The sequence below is a fragment of the Drosophila erecta genome, unplaced genomic scaffold, assembly GCF_003286155.1.
Source record: "Drosophila erecta strain 14021-0224.00,06,07 unplaced genomic scaffold, DereRS2 tig00000092-arrow-pilon, whole genome shotgun sequence".
In the NCBI taxonomy this organism is placed as follows: domain Eukaryota; kingdom Metazoa; phylum Arthropoda; class Insecta; order Diptera; family Drosophilidae; genus Drosophila; species Drosophila erecta.
The window spans coordinates 17,646,271-17,669,700 of NW_020825207.1; the positions used below are offsets into that span (position 1 = coordinate 17,646,271).

At 47.7% G+C, this 23,430-nt stretch overlaps 9 protein-coding genes across 10 annotated transcripts; 7 read left to right on the plus strand and 2 right to left on the minus strand.

Moving 5' to 3' along the window:
* The first annotated feature begins 234 nt into the window (after positions 1-234).
* Positions 235-2,011, plus strand: LOC6549442 (protein catecholamines up). Its single transcript, XM_001974271.3, has 2 exons — positions 235-715; positions 771-2,011. The coding sequence occupies exons 1-2, from the start codon at positions 343-345 to the stop codon at positions 1,739-1,741; spliced, it is 1,344 nt and encodes a 447-aa protein (XP_001974307.1). The 5' UTR covers positions 235-342; the 3' UTR covers positions 1,742-2,011.
* Positions 1,926-3,639, minus strand: LOC6549441 (tetratricopeptide repeat protein 19 homolog, mitochondrial). Of its 2 annotated transcripts, XM_001974270.3 has the most exons (4): positions 2,761-3,639; positions 2,545-2,708; positions 2,325-2,472; positions 1,926-2,272 (listed from the first exon to the last, which is right to left on the minus strand). In XM_001974270.3, exons 1-4 carry the CDS (start codon positions 3,292-3,294, stop codon positions 2,009-2,011), a joined length of 1,110 nt encoding a protein of 369 aa, XP_001974306.2. In that variant the 5' UTR covers positions 3,295-3,639; the 3' UTR covers positions 1,926-2,008. The 2 variants fall into 2 exon arrangements, with proteins under 2 accessions (XP_001974306.2, XP_026835720.1); XM_026979919.1 differs by lacking the exons at positions 1,926-2,272; positions 2,325-2,472 and having other exon boundaries at positions 2,572-2,694.
* Positions 3,640-3,712: 73 nt separating this feature from the next.
* On the plus strand, positions 3,713-6,635 carry LOC6549440 (apoptotic chromatin condensation inducer in the nucleus). Its single transcript, XM_001974269.3, has 6 exons — positions 3,713-3,825; positions 3,908-5,424; positions 5,527-5,737; positions 5,795-6,029; positions 6,091-6,203; positions 6,299-6,635. Exons 2-6 carry the CDS (start codon positions 3,953-3,955, stop codon positions 6,479-6,481), a joined length of 2,214 nt encoding a protein of 737 aa, XP_001974305.1. The 5' UTR covers positions 3,713-3,825; positions 3,908-3,952; the 3' UTR covers positions 6,482-6,635.
* A 751-nt stretch (positions 6,636-7,386) lies between these two features.
* Positions 7,387-8,192, plus strand: LOC6549439 (calcium load-activated calcium channel). The gene is made up of 3 exons (XM_001974268.3): positions 7,387-7,541; positions 7,593-7,670; positions 7,727-8,192. Exons 1-3 carry the CDS (start codon positions 7,481-7,483, stop codon positions 8,137-8,139), a joined length of 552 nt encoding a protein of 183 aa, XP_001974304.1. The 5' UTR covers positions 7,387-7,480; the 3' UTR covers positions 8,140-8,192.
* LOC6549438 (FAD-dependent oxidoreductase domain-containing protein 1) lies at positions 8,154-9,916 on the minus strand. Its single transcript, XM_001974267.3, has 2 exons — positions 9,403-9,916; positions 8,154-9,340 (listed from the first exon to the last, which is right to left on the minus strand). The coding sequence occupies exons 1-2, from the start codon at positions 9,802-9,804 to the stop codon at positions 8,195-8,197; spliced, it is 1,548 nt and encodes a 515-aa protein (XP_001974303.1). The 5' UTR covers positions 9,805-9,916; the 3' UTR covers positions 8,154-8,194.
* A 117-nt stretch (positions 9,917-10,033) lies between these two features.
* Positions 10,034-11,916, plus strand: LOC6549437 (probable 26S proteasome non-ATPase regulatory subunit 3). The gene is made up of 2 exons (XM_001974266.3): positions 10,034-10,462; positions 10,519-11,916. Exons 1-2 carry the CDS (start codon positions 10,299-10,301, stop codon positions 11,837-11,839), a joined length of 1,485 nt encoding a protein of 494 aa, XP_001974302.1. The 5' UTR covers positions 10,034-10,298; the 3' UTR covers positions 11,840-11,916.
* Positions 11,917-12,362: 446 nt separating this feature from the next.
* LOC26527013 (trithorax group protein osa) lies at positions 12,363-17,285 on the plus strand. The gene is made up of 3 exons (XM_015157411.2): positions 12,363-13,882; positions 13,941-14,384; positions 14,772-17,285. Exons 1-3 carry the CDS (start codon positions 13,163-13,165, stop codon positions 16,032-16,034), a joined length of 2,427 nt encoding a protein of 808 aa, XP_015012897.1. The 5' UTR covers positions 12,363-13,162; the 3' UTR covers positions 16,035-17,285.
* A 351-nt stretch (positions 17,286-17,636) lies between these two features.
* Positions 17,637-21,744, plus strand: LOC6549381 (protein phosphatase PHLPP-like protein). Its single transcript, XM_001974265.3, has 5 exons — positions 17,637-18,357; positions 18,472-18,625; positions 19,016-19,812; positions 19,874-20,494; positions 20,556-21,744. Exons 1-5 carry the CDS (start codon positions 18,154-18,156, stop codon positions 21,642-21,644), a joined length of 2,865 nt encoding a protein of 954 aa, XP_001974301.1. The 5' UTR covers positions 17,637-18,153; the 3' UTR covers positions 21,645-21,744.
* Positions 21,745-21,900: 156 nt separating this feature from the next.
* On the plus strand, positions 21,901-23,370 carry LOC6549380 (tRNA-dihydrouridine(20a/20b) synthase [NAD(P)+]-like). Its single transcript, XM_001974264.3, has 2 exons — positions 21,901-22,080; positions 22,143-23,370. The coding sequence occupies exons 1-2, from the start codon at positions 21,993-21,995 to the stop codon at positions 23,243-23,245; spliced, it is 1,191 nt and encodes a 396-aa protein (XP_001974300.1). The 5' UTR covers positions 21,901-21,992; the 3' UTR covers positions 23,246-23,370.
* The last annotated feature ends 60 nt before the right edge of the window (positions 23,371-23,430 follow it).

Here is a 23,430-nt window from a genome sequence, read left to right on the forward strand (position 1 = left end):
CGATTTTAAAACTCGGATGCTTGGACGGTCTTATGCGGCAAGTGTGAAAAAGATATTTTTCTATTACTTTTTTTTTTTGCTTAAATTTCAAAGGTTTCGAATTTTTTGGAAGCATTAGGTTCAGCAAACTTTATCGGATCTTAAGCTTCGTTTAAAAGTTCATTTAAACGAAAGCAGCAAAGTAAAACATATCATTGAAAATAAAAACAAGTTTTTTTTTATTTGACCGAAACAATCGATATCTTTAAATTCACGGCTATCGATAGCTAAGCAGCAAGAAAAAAGCAAACACGTCACAACACTTTGGCTGCAGTCCAACGTAAAATTGAAGTACAGGACAAAATGGCCAAACAAGTAGCGGATTTCCAGTGCAGTAAGCTCCAGTTCTACCAGAAGCTAGCACTGGCCGTAATCCTAGGAGCAGTGCTTTTCTCTCTCCCGGCAATGTGCGCCGGCCAGGGCAATCCCAGTTTCAAATACTCGCGGGAAGCCAACGAAAACTTCGATCCGCAGAAGGCTCCACGGCCGGAGCACCATCATGATCATGATCATGACCACGATCATGGGCACCATCACCACGGGCACGATCATGACCACGATCATGGACACCATCACCACGGGCACGATCATGAGCATGATCACGACCACGGGCATGATCACGGACATCATCACCACGGGCACGATGAAAGGCACACCAAGTCAAAGCCGGATTTGGGTAATCCACGACCTAACACGCTTAGAATGCACTAGTTGACCCCAATTTTTTGTAGATATGAGAACCATTTGGCTGCACTCCATCGGCTCAACACTTCTTATCAGTGCCGCTCCGTTCGTGCTACTGTACATCATACCCTTAGACAACAGTGAGGCTATGAAGCCGCGACTTAAAGTTCTTCTGGCCTTCGCTTCTGGCGGCTTGTTGGGCGATGCTTTCCTGCACTTGATTCCTCATGCCACGCATCCACACAGTCATGGGGAGCACGGCCACGATCACGGTCATGATCACCATCATCATCATGAAGGCGAGGAGCATGAACATGCTCATAGCCACGATATGAGCATTGGTCTGTGGGTCCTTGGAGGAATCATTGCCTTCCTTTCGGTTGAGAAACTGGTACGCATTCTAAAGGGCGGTCAAGGAGGACACGGCCATAGCCATGGAGCACCAAAGCCAAAACCCGTGCCTGCTAAGCAAAAGTCTTCTGGCAAAGAAGACAGCGGAGATGGAGACAAACCGGCAAAGCCAGCCAAGACCAAGTCCAAGAAACCAGAAGCGGAGCCAGAGGGTGAAGTGGAGATTTCCGGATACTTGAATTTAGCGGCGGACTTCGCTCACAACTTTACCGATGGTTTGGCCATCGGCGCCTCCTACTTGGCAGGCAACAGCATTGGCATTGTTACTACTATTACCATTCTGCTGCACGAAGTGCCCCACGAGATTGGCGACTTTGCCATTCTAATAAAGTCTGGCTGTTCTAGGCGAAAGGCAATGCTTCTCCAACTCGTCACAGCCCTCGGAGCTTTGGCGGGCACAGCGTTAGCTCTTCTGGGAGCTGGAGGCGGCGACGGATCGGCCCCATGGGTCTTGCCCTTCACCGCTGGCGGTTTTATTTACATTGCAACAGTGAGTGTCCTGCCGGAGCTGCTGGAGGAGTCCACCAAACTGAAACAGTCCCTAAAGGAAATCTTTGCGCTGCTCACCGGCGTAGCCTTAATGATAGTTATCGCCAAGTTCGAGTAACATCAAAAGTGGGGAGAGCAAATGCAAAAAGCATCTAATTGCGTGAACTGAAAGTATGCCGCAAACAATTTTAAAGATTGCTTATCATTTCCTACTCAAAACGATGAGCATGTATTTAAAAAATGTATATTCCAACATTCAGTGACCGCAATTATTTCTCAATATAACCAAGGCGGCGTTATTTAAGAGTTTCTAAGCCTTCCAAATTAGTGTTTCACTTCGAAATGAAATTTTTATAAATAGTCAAAAATACACTGTAAAAAAACCTCACTGCCGCTTCTCTCCATTTAGGGTGCTCTTTATCTCGTCGAGACAATACTCGGCCTGCTCTATGGCATCGGGATTCTGGTGCTCCTTGCCCAGTTTCCACGCCAGTCGGCAAGCCTGCTCCGCTTGCGACATCAGACCCTCGCGAAGATACACCAAACCAAGATTTGCCTGCAGAATACCTTCCTGTGTGGCATCCTTTAGCTCCTTAGCAAGTTCCATGGCCTGCAAAAGGGTCTCCCTTGCCTCGGTGTACTTTTCTAGCTGTAAGTAATCTAATGTATTTCAAGTACTTTGGATGAATAGGTTAACCTACGTTTACGTACGCCACGCTGATGTTATTTAGGATGGTTACAGAGGCGTCGTTCACAGCGCCATAAACATTTATGAGCGTGTCGAAGGCCTCCTTAAATAGATTTTTAGCCTCCAGATACTTTCCCTGCTTCATCAGCAGCTGGCCGAACCTGGAAAATAAGCACATTGACTGGAACTGTAAGTGCGAGCTTGGCTAGCGGCAATGCAAACACCTTCAATACCAGTTCTTTGTCAAGCCATACAGCTCCAGTATGTCCTTGTCGTCGGGCATTTTCTCCAGTAGCTTAGCCAATTGTTGCAAGGTCCAAGTGAACCCTTGAAAGCTCTTTTCCAGATCACCTTGCAGCTGAGACATATGTGCTATCTTGGAGCTTATGTGAAGTATCTACAAATGAAAAAGATCTTAACTGGTTAGAGTCTCTAAGGGGGTCACCCACCTTGGGACTCTCTTCGGTGTGACCGTCGGCAAACAGGCGTTTCATCACGTCCGTGAATATCTTCTCCGCCTTCTTAAACTGCTCCCGTTCCATGGCCAAATTGGCCATCAGATCAAACACATAAGTGATGCCGTCCTTGCTCTGAATATCCTGCGCCATTCGCAGAGCCAGGTGGAGCATTTGCTCGGCCTTGTCGTACTGTTCCCTCTGAATGCAGAGGATTGATCGCTTGATGGTCGTGATCAGCTTGTCTTCTGGAGTTTCCTCCTTTTCGTCAGCGCCACCAAACAGGTTCAGAGTGAAGGCAGCGGAAAAAGCCCAAAGCAGTCCGCCTGAAGAACCTGAAGCGTGTGGAGCTATCCAGGCCACCTGGTAGCCCCCAGCATTGGCGCACAGCGGTCTAGATCCGAATTCTGACCGTTGGTGATAACGGCTTCTCTTCAGCGGCGCAAGATGACAGTAATCTCTCGGATTCGCGGCAACGCGGAACCTGCCCATAACTTGGGTAAACTTGCAAATATTTTTCACTAACATGTTTTGGAGCTTAATTAATTTTTTAACTAAAACCTAAAACCTTGCAGGTACGGTATTAAAAATTATGAAATAGTACGTGTATAGTGTTGCAAAGCGTGGTAAAGTCGTTTTAAAAGTACATTTTGTAACGCCCGAGTACATATAACACTTTTACATAATTTATATTTTATCACACTTAAACAAATATTATTATGTTTCGTTAAGATTTCATAAACAAAGCCTTTTTTTTAAATTTCTTAGAGATGACACTGTTCAACAAAACTTTATCGGCAATTTCGGTTCTTATCATTTCGATTATAACTTAAATTTACAAACAAAAATCAATTGATATCTGAGTAATTCACAATCTTAAAATAGAAAACATCGGAATATGTTTAATAAACTTTGTTATAATATACTTCCCTCTCTAATCGCATACGAAACTATCGATAGCCGTCACTCGAACGATAGACCGAGCAGAAGCATCCCTGCATATTGATGGCGGATTGACGCTCTTTCGCCTAGCAAAATTATTTTTCTTATCAAGAAAAGGTGCAGAATATTACGAGTGCATTCGAAAAGCAGTGCATGAAATAGCTGTGGGTCCGCCGGCTGTACCTACGTTTTATTTCAGATCTTTCCAGTGTCGCAGGTCGTTTCCAGCGTTTTTCGGCCAGCCATGAGACGTCGCAGCGAGCGAAAAAAGTCGTCGTCGCCCGCTCCGGTGCCGGTGGCCGTTGCACGGCGAAGCCGCCGCTCCCGCAAGGTGTCAGAGACCGAGAAGACTGAGGTCGAAACTCCGGTCGTGGCCCAAAAGGATAAGGAGCCCGATTGCCCCGAAGTGCCGCAAGCCTCTCAAGAAGTCAATGAGGTGCGTGCCTCCAGTGAAGAACGTGCCGGATCTGGACCATCGCCAGTGCGCAGGAGTCGCGGCAGCCGGACGACGCCCAAAAAGCGCACGGAGTCCAAGGGTGGCGACAAGAAGGTGGACACCATACCAGAGGAGGAGACGGAGAACGGAAAGGAGGGAAAGGACGCTGTCGAGGAGGAAAAGTCTGTAGCGCCGCCGGCTAATCAGAGCGAGTCCGAAGACCTTGTCAAGAAGGAGGATCAGCAGGCTCAAGACAATGGATCCGATCCAGAACCCGCTGTAGTCAAGGATGATAAGGATGAGAACGAGGACCTAAAACCGCAGCAGGACGTTCCACCTTGCACTGATGACGACACCAAGCAGAGCGAGCCAGAACAAGAGGTAAAGGTTCCTTCTCCTTCCAGCAAGGGTGAGGAACATCTAAAAACGTCTAGCGATGTATTAGACATTCAGACAGAAGAGGTCGATGAAAGGGACGAAGAAGCCTCCGCTCCTGCGGATCGCAGAGAAACCAAGAAAAGGCACAAGGAGCAGATACAGGAACAGCAGCCCGTTGAGGAGGAGGAGCAGAAGGAAAACCGCAAGCAGCTAGAGGAAAAACCAGAACAAACTCAGGATGAACCAGCAGATCTCTCCAACGACAAGCACGAGCCATGTCTAAATAGCACCGCAACCAACACAACCGGCGCTCCAGTGCTGCAACGGTCGGTGCGGAAGCGAAAGTGGCTGACAAATAAAAAATCTTCGGATCGGACCCCACCCGTGCTTGCCATTTCGACGGATTCCCTGAAGAACATAATAGCCGATGTGGTGCAGCCAGTGCCTCTAAGCGATGTGCAGCTGGAATCCTCTTCAGAGGAGGAAGGCCTGGTCACCAGCGATCGAGATTCAGAGCGATCTGCTTCGCCGGCACCCGCATCTGAAGCTAGCAAAGATCGCGAGAACAAGGCAAATACCGCCACCACCTGCGAGACCGGCGCAGAGGGGTCGGTAGATAATGAAGAAGCAGGAGCCGTTCCTCCAGCAGCAACAGACGCGGTGCCGGCTCAGGTCGGCCTGACCAAAGCCACAGTTTCCACGGCAGCACCACACATAGTCGGTGACCCTAGTCCTGCGCGAAACCGAACCAGCCACGTGCTCTATATCACCAATTTGGTACGCCCCTTCACAGTGCTGCAACTGAAAGGCCTGCTGGCGCGGACGGGAAAGATCGTCGAGGAAGATGGTTTCTGGATAGATCGCATCAAGTCTAAGTGCTATGTTGCATACTCCACTGAAGAGTAAGTATTGTAGTTTTGAAAATATTAGCTCATATCCAGAGAGTCTTTGATATGTTTAAACAAAACTCACACTTGCAATTCTGTTACTTTTTACCCTTTAAGCGAGGCTATCGAAACCCGACATGCCCTGCACGGAGTTCGCTGGCCAGTCTCAAATCCCAAATGTTTGAATGTAGATTTTGGCAGTCGCACTGACATGGATCGTGCAATACTTTCAACGAAAGACGAGGCTCCGAAGTACGGCCAGGAAAACACCAGAGATAACCAGCAGTCGGGCAACGCTTGGTCTCGGTTGGAACCGTCTGACAAAAAAGTAATAGATTATTGCCATTGCAAGAAATCCAAAAGCTTATTTGTTTTTTTTCTTCAGCCAGCGCGCCCCGTACGCGAATGGGATGTGGGCAAAAAGGAGCCAAGCGACCACGACAAACACAGCAACGACAGGCGTCGGGAGAGCAAGGATCGACTGGACTCGAGGTCTCGGGATGCGGAACGTGCCGGACAGGAACGAAAGCGTTCGAGGGACAGAGAGGGACGGGGACGCGAACGGGAGCGAGAGCGAATTGATCGCAATGCACACGCCAGAAGCCGCAGTGGATCACCAGGTAAAACCCGTGGGATATGTTTTCTTGTCATGATAAATACAGAAACACCCCATTTTATTAGCTTCCAAATCTAAGAAGAAGGAGAATGAACCGCCTATCAGACTACTAGATGATCTATTTCGAAAGACTAAGGGAACACCTTGCATATACTGGCTGCCACTGACGCCGGAAGCGGTAAGTTGCTTAGATAAACAGTTCATAGTTCCATTCAACGAGAAACACTTATAGTCAAGCCCGTCTGAACTATAAACTTTCTTCCGTATTTTCAGATCGCTGAAAAGGAGGCATTCCGCCAGAAACGCATCGAGGAGCACAAGCTGCGTATAAAGGAGCGAGAGGAGCGCCAGAAAGAGCGTGAGAAGGATCGTGACCGCCAGCGCGACACTCGTCGGAATCGTTCTAATGAACGGCGACGATCTCGCAGTCGCGAGCGGGAGCGAAGACGTTACTAGGCGGAGGCTTGAGATTGAGCAAATAAATGTTGATAATATCTCAAAAACTAACATCAACATATAAAAAAAAAACTTCAAAAAACAGCAACTAAAACTTCAGCAGGGTCTCATCACCACCCGAACATTTTCTATCCTTTCGAGCGTTTTGCGTTCCAAAATATACCGACGTTTGTAATATTCAACTTGAAGTGAACAGACTTCAATTTGAATATTTTCGCCAACGTCCCATCCACATTCTGATTTTGAGATTTTGGACTCTCTTTTCTTCGTTATTTTGCTCATTGTTGTTGTTCCATATATATATAGCATATATATTTCCATATATATATATATAACCTGATTTGATTTCTTTCCTCAAATGTAGCATTTTACAGCGCCTAACGTCACCTCACCCCAAAAAGAAAGCACAGCAACCAGAAATGCGCCGGCATCAGCATCAACGCCATGGAAACTTACCATCGGATTCTAGAAACTCTTGCAGCAAGTTACCATGCTAACATCTATTTAATAAACATAAAATAATTGATTAATGTATTGTAAAATCAATATTTCTTAAAATTTTAATGAACTTAGAAATACAATTTAACATCAGTCGGCAAGCTTGTGACAATGCCAAAAAAAAACCATAAATGTGTTTTAAATGTCTGAGAAATTAACTTTTGGAACTCATAGAATTGTGCGTTTATATCTACCAAAAGAATGTAACGCAAAATAAAGAAAGGGTTTGTTTTTGATTCGACAGAATCGTGATATATTGATTAGAACGTCAATACTCTGTAATTTCCAGCACGATTTATAGTATGCATATTTTTGCATTTAGTTATTTTTCCCAAAAACACTGTTTTTAAAGTTAAGCCGTTACGAAACCAGAATGCCCCCAATAAAACGTTAGTCTTAATCGATAGTCCATGTTAATAAGCTATCGGAAACGCTTAATGATTTATATCACTATTGTTATCGATGAGTTTTAATTTGTATCAGCATTAATTTAGTGAAAAAATGTGGTCCGACACAATATTAATTGTTTTTATATCGGTTTGCACCGCCTTTCTGGGCGAAGGTAAGTGAAAGGTCAGTTATTTTAATCAACTCTAAAAATTATTTTGCTTAGGACTCACCTGGGTGATGGTTTACCGGACGGAGAAGTACCAAAAGCTAAAGACCGAGGTGGAAAAGCAGAGCAAAAAGCGTAAGTCGGTCAAAGGGTGCAAGAATGGTCGCGAGCTAACCCGCATTTTATTGCAGTGGAGCGCCGCAAGGAGATCCATGGGGATTCCCTGGACAAAGCGGTGAAGAAGAAGATCGAGCGCGACGAGGAAAAACTGAAAAACAACAATCGCGATCTTTCGCTGGTCAAGATGAAGACTATGTTCGCTACGGGATTTGCCTTCACCGCCCTGTTGAGTATGTTCAACAGCATTTTCGACGGCCGTGTGGTTGCCCAGCTGCCCTTCACACCCATCTCCTGGATCCAGGGACTAAGTCACCGAAACTTGTCCGGGGATGACTACACGGACTGCTCCTTTATATTCCTCTATATCCTGTGCACCATGTCTATTCGTCAGAACATCCAAAAGCTTCTGGGCTTTGCCCCATCACGCGCCGCCAGCAAGCAGGGCGTAGGTCTGTTTGGTCCTGCTCCAGGCCAGTTTAAATAGTTCAAATTCATAAATTAAATTAGCTGCATTTAGTTTTAATGCACCATCAACAATTCTAGCTTAAAACATTATTCAACTCGTACATGGGCTGGTCAATAATCAGCCGGTCGAAGCTTAGACGAGAGAGGTCGATAGTTCTAAACTGCCCATCCATAATCAGCTCGGATATGGCTCGGCCCACAGCTAGAGATTGTTGTGCTCCGTGCCCGCTAAAACCGGTGGCTAGGTACAGATTGTGGTAGTACGGGTGGGCTCCCAAAATGCCGTTCTCGTCGTATACATTGTGATCGTAGCAGCCCGCCCAGCTATCCACCACTTGCGCTTCTCCAAGAACGGGAATTCTATTTGACAAATGGGGTCTAATGTGCCGGTTGAAATATTGCGAATCAACCGGCGCGTTATGATTCTCTTCCATCGAATCATGCGCGCAAATGTAGTTGCCGCTGAGGCCATCTCTGCGGATAAAGATGCCCGACGAATCTATTGTCATGGGCATGGTCATTCCGGGTGCACTTTGGGCCTGCGAGTTGATGGCGTACATGTACCGCTTGTGTGCGTTAATGGGTAGTGGAACCTGGAGTATTCCTGGACCCACGCCTATCTTTGCTAATCGCGCGACTTGTTCGGAACTAGCACCGGCGCTTATTACACACAAGGCGAACTTGCAGGTGCGTCGCGTGCCATCAGGCAGTTGGATGACCGCTGTCTCCAGACCCGTGTAGGAACCCTCCTTGGAACCAATATCTCCGACCACAGAAATGTCCATTTGGGATTTGTACTCGAAGTCGACCACCTGCCCACTGACGAAATGGGCGCCGTAGCCGCTGGCTGACCGACGGAAATTGCTAAGAAGGGCCAAGGGATTAAACCAGCCCTCTTTTTCCAGGCCATGACAACCCAAAGCGATGCCAGTGGTATTAAGCCAGGGAAATCGAACCGCCAATCGATCTGCAGTGAGAAGTTCATTTCGGGCACCCAGTTCGTTTTGAAGCTGAGAGGAGCGCATTAGGCTTTCCGCGTGTTCCTCGCCAGCGAGCATCAAATGGCCATGGGGCGTGAACTGGAGAGGCACATCCTGACCAAAATGTTTTTTTGCGTTTCGCAAGAAGTCGGCGGCAAAGAGTGACATTTGGATGTTTTCGGGCAGGGAGAATTGCTGACAAAGACCGCCCACAGAGACACGAGTGGCGGACTGGGCATACTGTAAATATATGGAATACCAGTTAAATATTTGGGGTACACTGCTACACATCATTCAACTACCGTGTCATCCTTCTCGACCACTACAACGTTAAGACCGTCACGGGCTTTCTCCTTCAGCCAGTAGGCGATAGAGCTGCCCACGCCCCCGCCGCCAATGATGAGCACATCGCAATGGGTCTGGAAGTCATCCGGCAGAGTAGGTTCCTTGCTCTTGTCCCGCTCTCCCTTAAAATGGAACTTGCTCTGTGTCGGAATGGGATCTATGTGGGTCGCCGTTTCCTTGGGCACAAAGAACTCCTTAACTTTGCGCATATCGTTGCCGAGCAAACGGAGTGTTCGTCGTATCGGATGCAGATCATCGTCGGATTTTTCGCCTCCGGAAGAGCCACATCCATTGCTCGCTGCTCTGACCGAGTATTTACTGTGCTGAAGGAGACGCACTACTTGTCTGTACCGCAACATTTTATTCTATATTATATCTTAATTCATAATCCGTATATTTGATTAAATGTGTTATTTTGTAATAGTGATAACGTACGATGTTATCGGATTATCGATATCGAAAAAGCTTAACGGATTTGCAGTAATTTTTTTTATTGCAATTCAAATAAAAATACACTTTCAGCGTGGGAGTAATTTAAGAAATTCTTAAGAAAATAATGCAAATTAAGGCAGTCAAAGTTCAATATCGTTACTACAAAATATCAGAAATATCTTTTTATAACCTATGATACTATGATTTTTGCTTAGTGTGTCGTAAAACACATCGATAAATGGTTTAACGTAACGTAAGACCTAACCGCACTGTTAACCAACTATATTTTCCAGCACTGTCTGTAGCCGAAAAGAAATACGAAGAAGAAGCGACATTACTAGGCATTTTTGATTGGGATTGGGAAAACAAAAGAAAAGTCGGCTATATTTTGACTCTAGTAAATTGAGAGTTTCATTACAACATGACTAACGCAACGGACATCGGTGCTCACGACGTGGAGATGGAGGTGGATCCAACGGCGGAGACGCTAGCTGACGAGAAGAAGAACCAAGATGTGGCCGCTGTGCAAGAGATCCGCGAGCAGTTTCGTCAGATTGAAAAGGGGGTGGCCTCGAAGGAGTCGCGGTGAGTAGTGCTAGCTTTATAATCTTGTCCCGTCTTCATTTCCTTTCCGCCGACAGCTTCATCCTGCGCGTCCTTCGCAATTTGCCCAACACTCGTCGCAAGCTGAACGGCGTCGTATTTCGGAATCTTGCCCAGAGTATTTATCCTGCTGGTGCAGATCGTGAGGCGGCCGTGGCTTTAATGCCCGCTGTGGAGAAAGACGCCACCGAACTGCCAGATGTTCCCAAAAAACAAGTGGCCACCAAGGCCCCAATCGCCGAGGTGGATGCCTACTTCTATCTGCTCCTGCTGGTCAAACTCATCGACGCCAGTGATTTAAAGCGGGCAGGAATTAGCGCCGATGCCCTAATGGCCAAAATCTCCATCCAAAACCGACGCACCCTTGATCTGATTGGTGCCAAGTCCTACTTCTATTTTTCAAGAGTGGCGGAGCTAAAGAACTCTTTGGAAGGCATTCGCGCATTCCTGCACGCACGTTTGAGAACTGCTACGCTGCGTAACGATTTTGAAGGACAGGCAGTGCTGATCAACTGTCTGCTTCGCAACTACTTGCACTACGCTTTGTATGACCAAGCAGACAAGCTGGTAAAGAAGTCCGTCTATCCGGAATCGGCCAGCAACAATGAATGGGCGCGTTTCCTGTACTATCTCGGTCGCATCAAGGCCGCTAAGCTGGAATACAGCGATGCCCACAAGCATCTGGTCCAGGCCCTGCGTAAGTCCCCGCAGCACGCTGCCATCGGCTTCCGCCAGACTGTTCAAAAGCTAATTATCGTTGTGGAGCTGCTTTTGGGCAACATCCCGGAACGTGTGGTGTTCCGGCAAGCCGGTCTGCGCCAATCTCTTGGTGCCTACTTCCAGCTCACGCAGGCCGTGCGTCTGGGCAACTTAAAGCGCTTCGGCGACGTGGTATCGCAGTACGGACCCAAGTTCCAACTGGACCACACATTCACCCTGATTATACGGCTGCGCCACAATGTGATCAAGACGGCTATCCGCTCTATCGGATTATCGTACTCGCGCATCTCGCCGCAAGATATTGCCAAGCGGCTAATGCTAGACTCCGCGGAGGATGCCGAGTTTATTGTATCGAAGGCTATACGGGATGGCGTGATTGAGGCTACGCTGGACCCTGCCCAGAACTTTATGCGCAGCAAGGAAAGTACCGACATCTATAGCACCCGGGAACCGCAGCTGGCCTTCCACGAGCGCATCTCGTTCTGTCTGAACCTGCACAACCAGAGCGTTAAGGCCATGCGCTATCCTCCAAAGTCCTACGGCAAGGATTTAGAAAGCGCCGAGGAGAGACGGGAGCGGGAGCAGCAGGACCTTGAGCTGGCCAAGGAGATGGCCGAGGATGATGAGGATGGTTTCTAAGCGGCTGATTCTGCAAATTAATTTGTGCTTGCATTCATTTTTATAGAAATATAATCCGCAATTAATAAGTTACAATATTTTCGGAACTTTTAATTAGGCCTTAGGCTTCTACCTTGCTATGCAGATAAAAAAAAATAGTTCAAACCTTATCTTTTGTTTTTACATGAGTAAAATAATTTTATTAACGTAGCTAATAAACAAAAAATTTCAGTCTTTAAGACCTCTTTCAAATCATTGAGAATATGTCTGGTTAATTGCTTGCTGAAAAGATATCTTTAACAGAAAAGTAAAAAAAAAAATTTAAAACAATATCATCCCCTTGGCAGCCCTAACGCGATAATTTAAATAGCTTTAGATGTCTGGCAACATCGATTCTTTGTCTTTTTTAGATATTGTACTTCTGTGCAAGCTAATTGTATTATATTAAAGATTCTGTACGTAAGTACATTTGCAGGATTTTTATCTTAATAATATGTGTACAAAAATACGAAATAATTTTTTTAAACACGACTTTCAAGAAAAAACACACTTTTTATTTCGAACATTTTGGTCGGTATCATTAACGGTCACACTGGCGCAAACAACACAAACAGCAGCCACGGTCACACCGAGCCGAAGTGGAAAAAAAGTTTTTGATAAAAAGGTGCACCACAATGCAAACCAATTAAAGGCTGTGCGCATTAAATGCTGAAATCCGCGATCTGACACACCATTTATTGTCGCCGGAAAAGTGCAAACGCGCGCCTAGGCAGGAATTTCGCGAAATTGCTGGTTTTTGTGGCAGCGGCGAGTAGTCTCCTCCGAATAACAGCGGCCGAACAGCGAGCGATTTTACGAAGCAGCGAGTGCCTGGCCAATGTGGTGCAGCCCCCCGCCACCCGCCGCCCGCGCACCCCCTAACCCGCTAACGCGCAAAATATACGCGACTAGTTGTAGTTGTGGGCAGCAGAGCAGCAGGAAAAGCAGCAGCAGCAGATCAGCTCGGCCTTTGTGAGCGGATTAGTGGCGAAGAAGCCAGCGAAAAGCCAATTAACAGTGCCCCGGGAAGCTGGGCCGGTGTCCAGAAGCGGATCCCAGCCAGCCTTCGACGATTCCGGCAGTGATGCAGCAGCAGCTGCTGCCACCTAACGAGATTCTGGACGCCTTTTGCACCCACCACACGTAACTAGAGCACTTACACCGACGCGCGTACACACACAGTCACACACATTCAGAGACGGGCCAACTGGCGAACGGGCACACTTGTGGGTGGCCATTGATGCAGTGCAGCCGCTTGCAGGGATTCGGGATCGGTAGGTGAAAAGGACTGGGACAAACGTGGAGATGATTTGCAAACAGGACGTGCTGCAGTGGTTTGAGAAACTCGAGAGCTACAATCGGATCGAAACGATGTACGCCCTGCTCAGCGCCTGCCTGCCATTCGAGCTGCGATTTTTGGGCACGCTCCTCGAGGAGCAAGGCCGTTGCGACTCGGAGACGCTGCGCGGCATGGAGCTGCGGGCGAATAACCCGCACGAGCTGGCCGCCGACATGGTCAACTGCCAGAAGGGCGATCCCACCGACCGAAAGATCCGGCGCAAGATGGCCCTGTATCTGGCGCTGATCCGTGCCTGCAACCGGAACTGCGTCAGTGAGATCTACCGCACGCTGGAATGCTGGGGCGAGTGTGATTTCGGTTGTATTAATGATCAGGACACGTTATTGGAGCTGCTGCTGGTCTACACGATGGCAGCCATCCACCCGGTATTCTCCATGGAGGAGCAGAAAAAGATTGTCGGCATTCTGGCCAAGATCAAGGAGAACAAGTTGGTGGCAGAGCGGTTCGCGCCTCAAATGCAAGCCCAGACGCAGACGCCAGTGCTCCAGCATCCTCACCCGCCGTCCCCACATGACCTGATCATTCAGCAGCAGCAACCACACGTGATTCACCAAATGGCAGGACCGCAGCAAGCACCATCGCACCCGCAACATCCTCAAATGGTGCAGGTACTGCAGACGCCGCAGGGCAACATCCCCATGATCTTTCCCCAGCACTTTCAAAAGGTAAGTCTGCAAATACAAAGCCTCCAAAAGAAGATTAACTTAATCAGTTCATCCACAGCTTATGCCCAGCTCTGATGGAACGCACCAGATCAGTGTCGATGGCATGCCGCACCTGATGCAGCCTAACATCACCATTCCAGCGGACTCTAGTGCCATCATTAGTCACCAGAACACGGGATGGACGATGCGCCACTACGTGCCACAACCGCCCCACCAACAGCCCGCTCTGCAGCAACAACAGCCGCAGAGTCTGGACCATCAAGTGCCACCTGCCAGCTCACCGATGCTGAGTCAGCAATCCTCGCCGTCGAGTAGCCGCACCACGAGTCCTCAGCGGGACCGCTCCCTCATTAACGTTCCACTGCAGGCGCAGCAGCAACCCCATCAGCAGCAGCAGATGAGGAGCATGTCCCAGCGACTAGCGGGTCAGAAGAATGCGCGGCGTCCTTCGGCGGAGACTACACCGCCGCCAACCTCAATTGGCGGCGAGCAGCAGCACGATGTAATTATCAAACAACTCATTTATTTATTTATAAGAAGCAAATTCGAGATTGAAATCTAAAGCAAATTAACTAATATGAGCACTAGCATCAATGGCCTACAAGTCGTAAAAACTTGTAATTTATTATATTTGCAAGATTATCAAACTAAACAAAATATACAAAAAAAAAGTTTCATCCGAAGCTCAATTGCCGTTAAACAAGATCCAGCTTGTTGTTCGTACAGTAATATCCACCTAACTGCAAAGTTCTGCTCTGTTTAATAACAATTATATTAAAATGAAGGTATATTTTTTGTTGTTGAAAGGATAACATTCAAATTGCTTATTTTCTTCAGATAAATCATATAGCAAAATACGACAATACTTAGCAATAAATTATCTTTGCAGAGTATCAACGAAGGTGGAAGCAGTAACTCCAGCGGAACCAGTCTGCACAGTGTCATCCGCAACGGTTTTCTGCGACCAAGTCATCATCCTCGAGTTAAGGCGAACACCTTCATACCGCAGCACCAGCAACAGCAGCAGCAGCACTTTCAGAGCCCAAACTACAACATGAACGTTATGATGCAGAGTATGAATATGAACGACGATGGCAATGGATCGATGATGAACTCCATGAACTCCACCAAAAGTGCAGCTACTACGGGTAGTGAATCGGGCAGCTCGAATGGATCCTGTGGCGACCTGTCGCCCTCTGAGACGCCAACGCCCACGCAGCTCTCACTGCCACTGCACAATTCGGTAGATGCGGGAATGGGCATGATCACGACAGTACTGCCGACCGGTCTGGGAAGCTATCAGCCGAAGCAGCACCACCTCAGCTACAAGCAGCAGCAGCAAATGAATCTGCAGCAGCGGCTAAACGGACGAAATGGGATGGATAAGACCTATCAGCAAGTTTACACAACGGGTACGCCGAGCATCGTCAGCGATGCGCAGACCATCAGCAGCGCCAGCCTGCAGCAGCAACAGCCCCAGACCCTTCTCATAAGCCAGTCTCCGGTGACCACACCCACGACAACGGTGCTTCTGCCGCCGCAACAACCGCCGCCCACAGCCTACAATACAAGCTATCCATATCACCAGCGAGGACCCCCGCCGCCACAGCAGACGATATTCCAAGCGCATAGTGCGCCGCCTCCGCAGACGGTGCGGGGTGGCTTCCGTTATCCGATAGGTCCGCCACACAATGGTGAGCTTATCTACCCGACCTTCCACACCAGCGTGGCCTTCCTGCCAATGACAGCGGGAGGCGCTCCTACCGCGGTAACGCCTCCCCAGCTGCAGAACACTGCTTCCGTTGTCAGTACGAATACGGTGCCCGTGCAGACGGTGCCTACGCCGCAGCAGCAGCAAGTCCCCAGCACGACGCCGTACAGCGCTCTCACCGTCTGCCCCATAACAGGAGCTGGTGGTGGCGGAACTGCGCCGAAAGTGATCTCCTGCTACAACTGTGGATCGCAGACGCACAGCGGGCGGGAATGCCAGGAGGCGTCGATGGAGGATGTGACGCGAAGCGCCAGCTACAAGCTGGACTACTCCGAGACGAGCATGGACGGCAGCTCCACGGGCGATCACCACAAGGATGTGGGCGGTATGCAAATCAACTCGACGACGACTGCGGGGACGGTGACCAGTACGGGGAAATAATACGGAGACATCGTATATTAACATACATATATGGAAATATTATTACTGCTATATTAATGATTATGCATAATCCTTACCTACTTATACGAAATACCATTTATTACGATTGTGTAGTGCGGAAATCAAATTTCTCGCCTTTGCCACGTCTCTTAGTTCGGTAAGCCTCTCAATTCGCGTTAATTCAATTCGAGGATCGGCAGGCGGCTGCGGCTAAGTCTTGACAACCCTTATCCGTAAATAAGAATGATTTAGGTGCGCCCTGCCCTGCCACGCCCCTCCCACACCATAGTCGATAACGAATTTTAGTCATATGCCACTCTTAATATTTCTAACGTTAAGTTGAATGTACAACAGCAATAAGTAATAATCCTAATCTGCGTTCTGCGTTCCGCGTTCCGTACACTCACTCAACGGGCAGATGTAACAAATGCCACGATCGAATTAAGCTAAAGAACCATTACGTAGCCCTTACAAGACCACGACGGCGGGCGTAACCATACCGTAACGTAACGTAACAAAAGGGGGGATGGAGTTGCCTAGGAAAACAGAACACACGTAGCATACGGAATACCTAGCAAATATATTACAATTGATTATGTGTATAAACAAACGAGCGTAGCAGCACAATGTGCATAGTTAACCGACTTCTGATTCCAACCGAGCCCTCTGATTTATGAACGCCCTTTACTCTAGTTACTCCGCCATCTATTTATTTGCTGCTCCTTTGTTTAAACATGTATTTTTAGCAATGTTTTTTTGTACTTTATATAGATACGAATATACTTATAAACACCCACACACACATATATATATAAATATATATATATATATATTATTTTAATGCAAACAATCGTATATGATACACTCTTATGTGGATAGGGCGTACGTTACTGCTAAGCACTCTGTCTAATGATTATTTTATGTACTCACAACTTGAACCCCAATGGGCAACTGTATATGTATGAACTGGCCAAGTTAGAGAAATAACCGTTAAGGTCACGCCAAACCCGCCCACGGTTGACCACAAAATACAATTGCCTGCCCTTAGTTTCTTATGTATAGACGTTGTTAAAATTTTGTAAAGTCAGCAGACGAACTGCATAATGAAAATAGAAGCAAATGATTTACATGAAATACACACTTTTCTGGGTTTGCTGCTAATGCGTAGGCATGACAAACAATTATTATATTTCATTGAAATAATAAAAACAAATTGTTTCTAAAATTCGAGTAACAAACACAAAGCTACAAGTCAACTGTTTTCTTTTTCGTCTTCCGTTCGCCTTTTTATATTTTCAGGCGATCTTCGACATTATCTATTTCCAACAGGTGGCCATATAAGAGATTCGCTGGTGCTCTTTGAACGGATTTCTGAAACTCACCCCTTTTTGAATGGCCAAGTCTTCGTCTTCTCTGTGCTTTATAAGACTGATGTACAGTGGGTGCTTTATAACGAGAACCGTCTTCCAAAAATGTTAATACGGAACTTTACCAATTCAAACGATTTCTTTAAAAATGAAAGAGTATATATCTATTTACCAAAAACTATAACTTTAAAATTAAACATGTTCGTTATATATTTTTGTAATTACCTTTGAACCCCATGTATTACTTCACTTGTAAAACTAACAAAGTGTATATCGGCTCACTGAAACTGTAGCACTGTAGTACTTCCACGTCTTGAGCGCAACTCGGATTTGGGCAATACGACCAGAAACCGAAAGACCGAGGGTCTCTCAAGCGTGTCCGTCTTTCTGTAACGGCCCAGAGTCATCATAGCCGTAGTTATCGTGTTCGTCTTCAGTTGAGCGGTCGCATTTATCGGGTGCGGATCCTACAATAAAATGTAGGAGTATTACCAAATTCAGACAGTTGCTTATTGCCACATCTTGGGAAGTCCCCACAAAATAAATAATAACTACAGGCAATAAGTGATGTGAATAAGTAACCTAGTGAAGTTAGAAGGTTTTACACATAAAGTGCAGTGGATTACCCCACGAAAACAAATGAAATCCGCGACGATCGCCACTCGATGGGTGTTCGTTGATGCATAGCGAAGTTGGAGTCTTGCCAAGAGCTCGAAGTAAAATAAAAGAAACCCCCGAGAGGGCCGAAAACAATGCTCAAAGCCACGAGGAAGCCAGCGGATCCATACAAATCGAAGCTGAAAGTTAGTGCCAGCCACAGTGGACCGCATCCACTACCCGCCGAGGTGACGGCGGTGGAGGAGCAGCAGGCCGCCACTTTTGGCCAGACATCCCCTCAAAAGCTTAGCCTGAAGGGCAGCCAACTGGGGGGCAGCATCTTGATTGGCAACTATAACGTGAGTCAACTCCACTCCGGCTGTCGGTATCCGACATCCGGCTTCCGGTATTTCATATCCGGCTGGCATGGCTGTACATCTTCCCCAATCGGCGTTTTCTCTTTTCGTCCACAGTACTTGACCCAGCTGGAGGTATGCGAAAACGAAATGGAGGTCTTGGATCTCAGTTCGCTCGCTCAACTGGAGATGCTGAAGTGCAGCCGGAACAAGCTGATGGAACTGATCATCAATGCCACAAATTTGCAGACCCTTGTAGCCGACCATAATTGTAAGCCTTCCTCTTACGCATTATATTACGCATTCCAGATTCAATTTTGTTTACATCAGTACTTACAAAAGTCCTAAACCTTTAGTTAACGCTTTAAAAACTACGTATCTACAATTTGTTGCTAAGTTTTTATAGTTGCCAAGATCATATCGCTTATACGGACGAAAGACGGATGGACAAAGGGTCATGGCCAGATCGACTGGGCTAGTGCTCCTGGTCTGATATATACTTACTTCTACGTTTTGCATACTTTCAATGAATATAGTATACCCTCTTACTCTGCGAGTAAGGGGTATAATTAATAATAATCCCACTACCTGAGTTTAAACTGGACTATAGCGTTCGCCCTTGTTTTTAATATTAATCGGATTCTAAAATATCGAATTCCAGATCTGCACAACATATCCACAACGAATACCCATCCAGTACCGCTGAAACTGCAGCGCATCGACATCTCTCACAATGGCTTCAGTGAGCTGCCCAACTGGGTCGGAGCATGTGCCTCCTTGACCGCCTTGGATGCTTCACACAATCGCCTTAACACCGTGGCAGGACTGTTACGCAACTACAGGATAACTGAACTGGTGTCCTTAGACCTGGCATACAACGATCTGAAGCAGCTTGACCAAATTCCCGAGGGCTTCTCCAGCATCCGAAGTCTGCAGTTGCAGAGCAATGAGTTATCAAATCTGCCGGACAACTTTTTTGCCGTAACCCACGGTCGTTTGGAAACACTGAATGTGTCCTGCAACAAGTTGTCCACCTTGCCACGCTACGAGCAGAATAACCATGCTGCGCTGGTGAATCTATCGCTCGCGGGAAATCACCTGAATGATAGCATCTTTGAGCCATTGCACAATGCCGCCAAGTTGAGGGTTCTTCACCTGGCCTACAATCGCATCGGAGTCCTGCCCGCCGCCTGTGTTCGCAACTGGCCGGAACTTGAGATCCTAGTTTTATCCGGTAATATGCTGCAACAACTGCCCGAGGAGGTGGCTACTCTCGGTCAGCTCCGGGTGCTTCGCTGTTGCAACAACCTGCTGCTCTGCACCCCGCAACTGGCGAAGTTGGCCATGCTGAAGGTCCTTGATCTCTCGCACAATCACCTGGATCGCGTTAATCTGCTGGCATTGGTCCCATCAAGAAATCTGAAGTACCTGGATCTATCGGGCAATTTGCAGTTGCAGGTTAGATATGAGAAAATGAACCCAGGGATATTGTTGACCAATGAAAGACCATATCCTTCAGGTGGACGAGCAACAGTTCAAGGTTTGTCAGACCCAGAGCCAGCGCCATTGGAGCCTAATCGATGTCTCCGGAAACAATAGAGCTGCTTTGCCCACAACAAAACTCAGACAGGTGAGTGCCCAACGGAATCAGAATAAGTCGACTGGGCCCTGGACCATGGGCTTTGCGGAAACTCCAGGTTCTGGTGACTGCCGGAAGCTCTCCGTTTACCAACTGAGGGCTACAAACTACGGGGGATCTGACGAAGCTCTGTACGGGATGTTCGAGGCAATGGAGGGCCGCGGGCGGGCCGCCCAGCAGATGGCTCATTTAGTGCCCGATCTGATGAAGCAGGAGCAGATGGTCAAGGATTCGGCGGTCAGGGATTACATGAAGTTTACCCTGCTGGCGGCGCAGCAGCAATGTGGCAGTGTGCGGAGTGCCGCCTTATTCCATCTGACCAGGACACGGGCTCCTTCAAAAGTAAGACCACTGAAGAGTAAGCGATATGTCCTACGCATGGCAAGCACAGGAGGCCTGGACGCCTATCTAATACGACGCACCTCCCAGTTGCGGCTTACCAAATCGGAAGGTATTCAAAAGGATCAGATCCATTCCATGCCAGATCCACATGTGTTAGAGGTAAGTTTCTACCAAATCCAATGATCAGTCCAATCAAATTGAAAGCGATTCCGTATTCCAGCTCATTCTCAGCAACGACGACGAGTTCTTGGTGGTGGGCAATGCTCAGCTCTGGTCAGTGATGGATATTGATCGTGCTGCCCGGGAGATCCGAAAGGAGGAGAATTCCCTGCTTGCGGCCAAGCGACTGGTGGACATTGCTCAAAGCTTTGCTGCGGCGGAGAATCTCAGTGTAATCGTGGTTCGTTTTCGCCATCTCGGTACGGATGTAGATCACCTGATACGGGAGCTAAAACAAAGTGTGCGCAAGAAGCCCCAGCCGGTTTCCTTACCTTTGTCCAGTGGATCAGTCTGTAAGCGAACGTGCTGCGACCGGAGCAACGCCTGTCGCCACCGAGCTATTGAACAGGAACCGCTGGCAGGACGATCGTCGCCAAGTGGGCAGAGTGACCGCGACCTGCTGGCCAAGGATAAGGACGATGAGTTCGTCCTAGCCCATGCCCGCGTCCTGCAGGAGGAGCAACAGCTGGAGATGCTGGACGAAACAGAGTCAGTTTCAGAATCAGTGCTTTCAGAGGAGCAGTTCAAGTGCTGGGAGTATATGCTGGAGCAGAACACCCAGCTTCTGTTTGATAAGGAGCTTAACACCATTTCCAAGTCATTCACGAAACACCGTACCGTTCCGAATGCCATAATGGCAGCTGCAGTTCTTCCTGAACGGAATGACTTTACCTCGAATCTGATGCGCAGTGTCACCAACAAGTTCATCTCGACCAGCACTCCCCAATTACCCCAACCGATTCCGACTTCTGTGCCCCTGGGCTCATATCATCAGGTGAAGCAATCGCCTCCTGGACACTTTGGCAGTGCCCTCTCCTTTCAGCAGGCCCACAGCTACGGGTATAACCTGTTTGATGCCAAGCCCCGGCCCAAGATTCCAGTAGGTACCGTAAAGCGGTCCGGAGGACCAAATTCAGCCTACTTTGGATCCCTTCAGCGCCTGATGCCCTACAATTTCGAGTACGACTTTGCCGTTACCCAGGAGCGGGAGAGAAACATCCTGGACGAGGAGGAGCACGACGATGATGACTTCAACGAGCACGAGAGTAGAATGCGAAAGTATTGGGGAGTGGCTACGACGGAACTTTAGCTTAATGTTGCTTACCCCGGGGTATTTACTGTAAGTTCAAATGTAAGAAAAAATTCGTTAGATAATTGCATTATTAGTTCTCTTAAGAGTCTATAAACTTTGAAAAGTCCTTGTTTGTCTTTATGTCTATGTTTTTCAACATTTTAAGAAAATAAAATAAGTATATTCGTTACTGAAATCCCCCTATTACAAACCGTCTTTCCGAAAACCTTTATTAGCGTAGTTATCGGTATAAACTGATTACCGATCTATCGATTTCCCTCACGTGGTGAACACCGATAGGCACTAGGGACTTTGTAGCACGTTTGGCATTGTTTATGTTTATTTACCATCAAATATATTATAACCATGCTCCTGCCGCAACAGAGACCGCACCACGACATCGCTAAGCTGTTCGCGGAAGCACGATCGGATTTTGTGCGGGTCAGCGCTCCAAGTAATTCCTACTATGCGAAAAACCGAGTACTTAATTACTAAAGCTGCAAATTTATATTCCAGTGGTCCGCTATAGTAAGCTGGAATTTCGGCGGTTGGTCCGACTAAATGGAGTACAACTCGCGTTTACGCCCATGATGATCTCAGACTCCATTAACAACAGCGAAAAAGCCCGCCAGAACGAGTTCTCCACGGGTGCGGATGACCAGCCGCTGATCGCTCAATTTGCGGCCAAGGATCCTACGGAATTCGTCACCTCCGCCCAGCTCATCTATCCGTATGTCGATGGCATCGATTTAAACTGCGGCTGCCCACAAAGCTGGGCAATGGCAAAGGGCTACGGTTGCGGAATGCTGCGCCAGCCGGAGCTAGTGCGTCAAGTGGTTCAGGAGGTGCGGCGCACTCTGCCTGCCGATTTCAGTGTCTCGGTGAAGATGCGTCTGCTGGGCGGAGAGAAGTCTTTGGAGAGCACTATTGATTTGGCCCGCCAGTTGGAGCAAGCGGGAGTCACCTTCCTAACACTTCACGGACGGACGCCAGCCCAAAAACACTCTAAGGACACGCTAGACATCGCTGCCATGGCTGAGGTGCGCAAGTCCCTGCAGATCCCACTGATAGTCAATGGCAATGTGGAGAGCTATAGGGATGCCTGCGATATTCATGATCAGACAGGAGCAGCTGGTGTAATGGCTGCCCGAGGTCTGCTTGCAAATCCGGCTCTTTTCAATAGCAACTACCCAGAGGGCAAAACAACGCCATTGTCCTGTGTACAACAGTGGCTAGATATAGCATCTGCTGCCGGGGATAATCTGCTGTTTCAATGCTTTCACCACCACCTCACCTTCATGTGGAGCGCTCACATGAAGCGAGATTTACGAGTGCAATTCAACAGTTTGAGTTCCAAAGAACAGGTCGTGGACTTCCTGAAGGAGCACCACAATCTGGAATATGCTGAGGATGAATCAACGGCGGCTGACTACACGGATTGCACGTACACCCACTTCACACCGCCCAAGCACGCCCGCCACCTTGCCGCCGAGTCGGATGAACAGGCTTGGAGTTCAAAAAGCGACGGAAAGTTTTTTACGGAATTCAGAGCCCATCAGTTGACCGGAACTGGAGGAGAAGATTTGGAACTGGGAGGACTCTTTGGTGACGAGGAGTAAATTCTTTTATAAATATATCCCTTGTTGGGTGGGCTTTAAGGTTGTACAGAACAAATATAAATAGGTTGATATCTAGTATATATGCATCTTGTATACAATGTAATTATACTGAAAAAACAATTGGAGTTGCATATTTTATTCCCCATAAAAAAGGTAAGCCAATACTAAAGTTCATAAAAGATAAA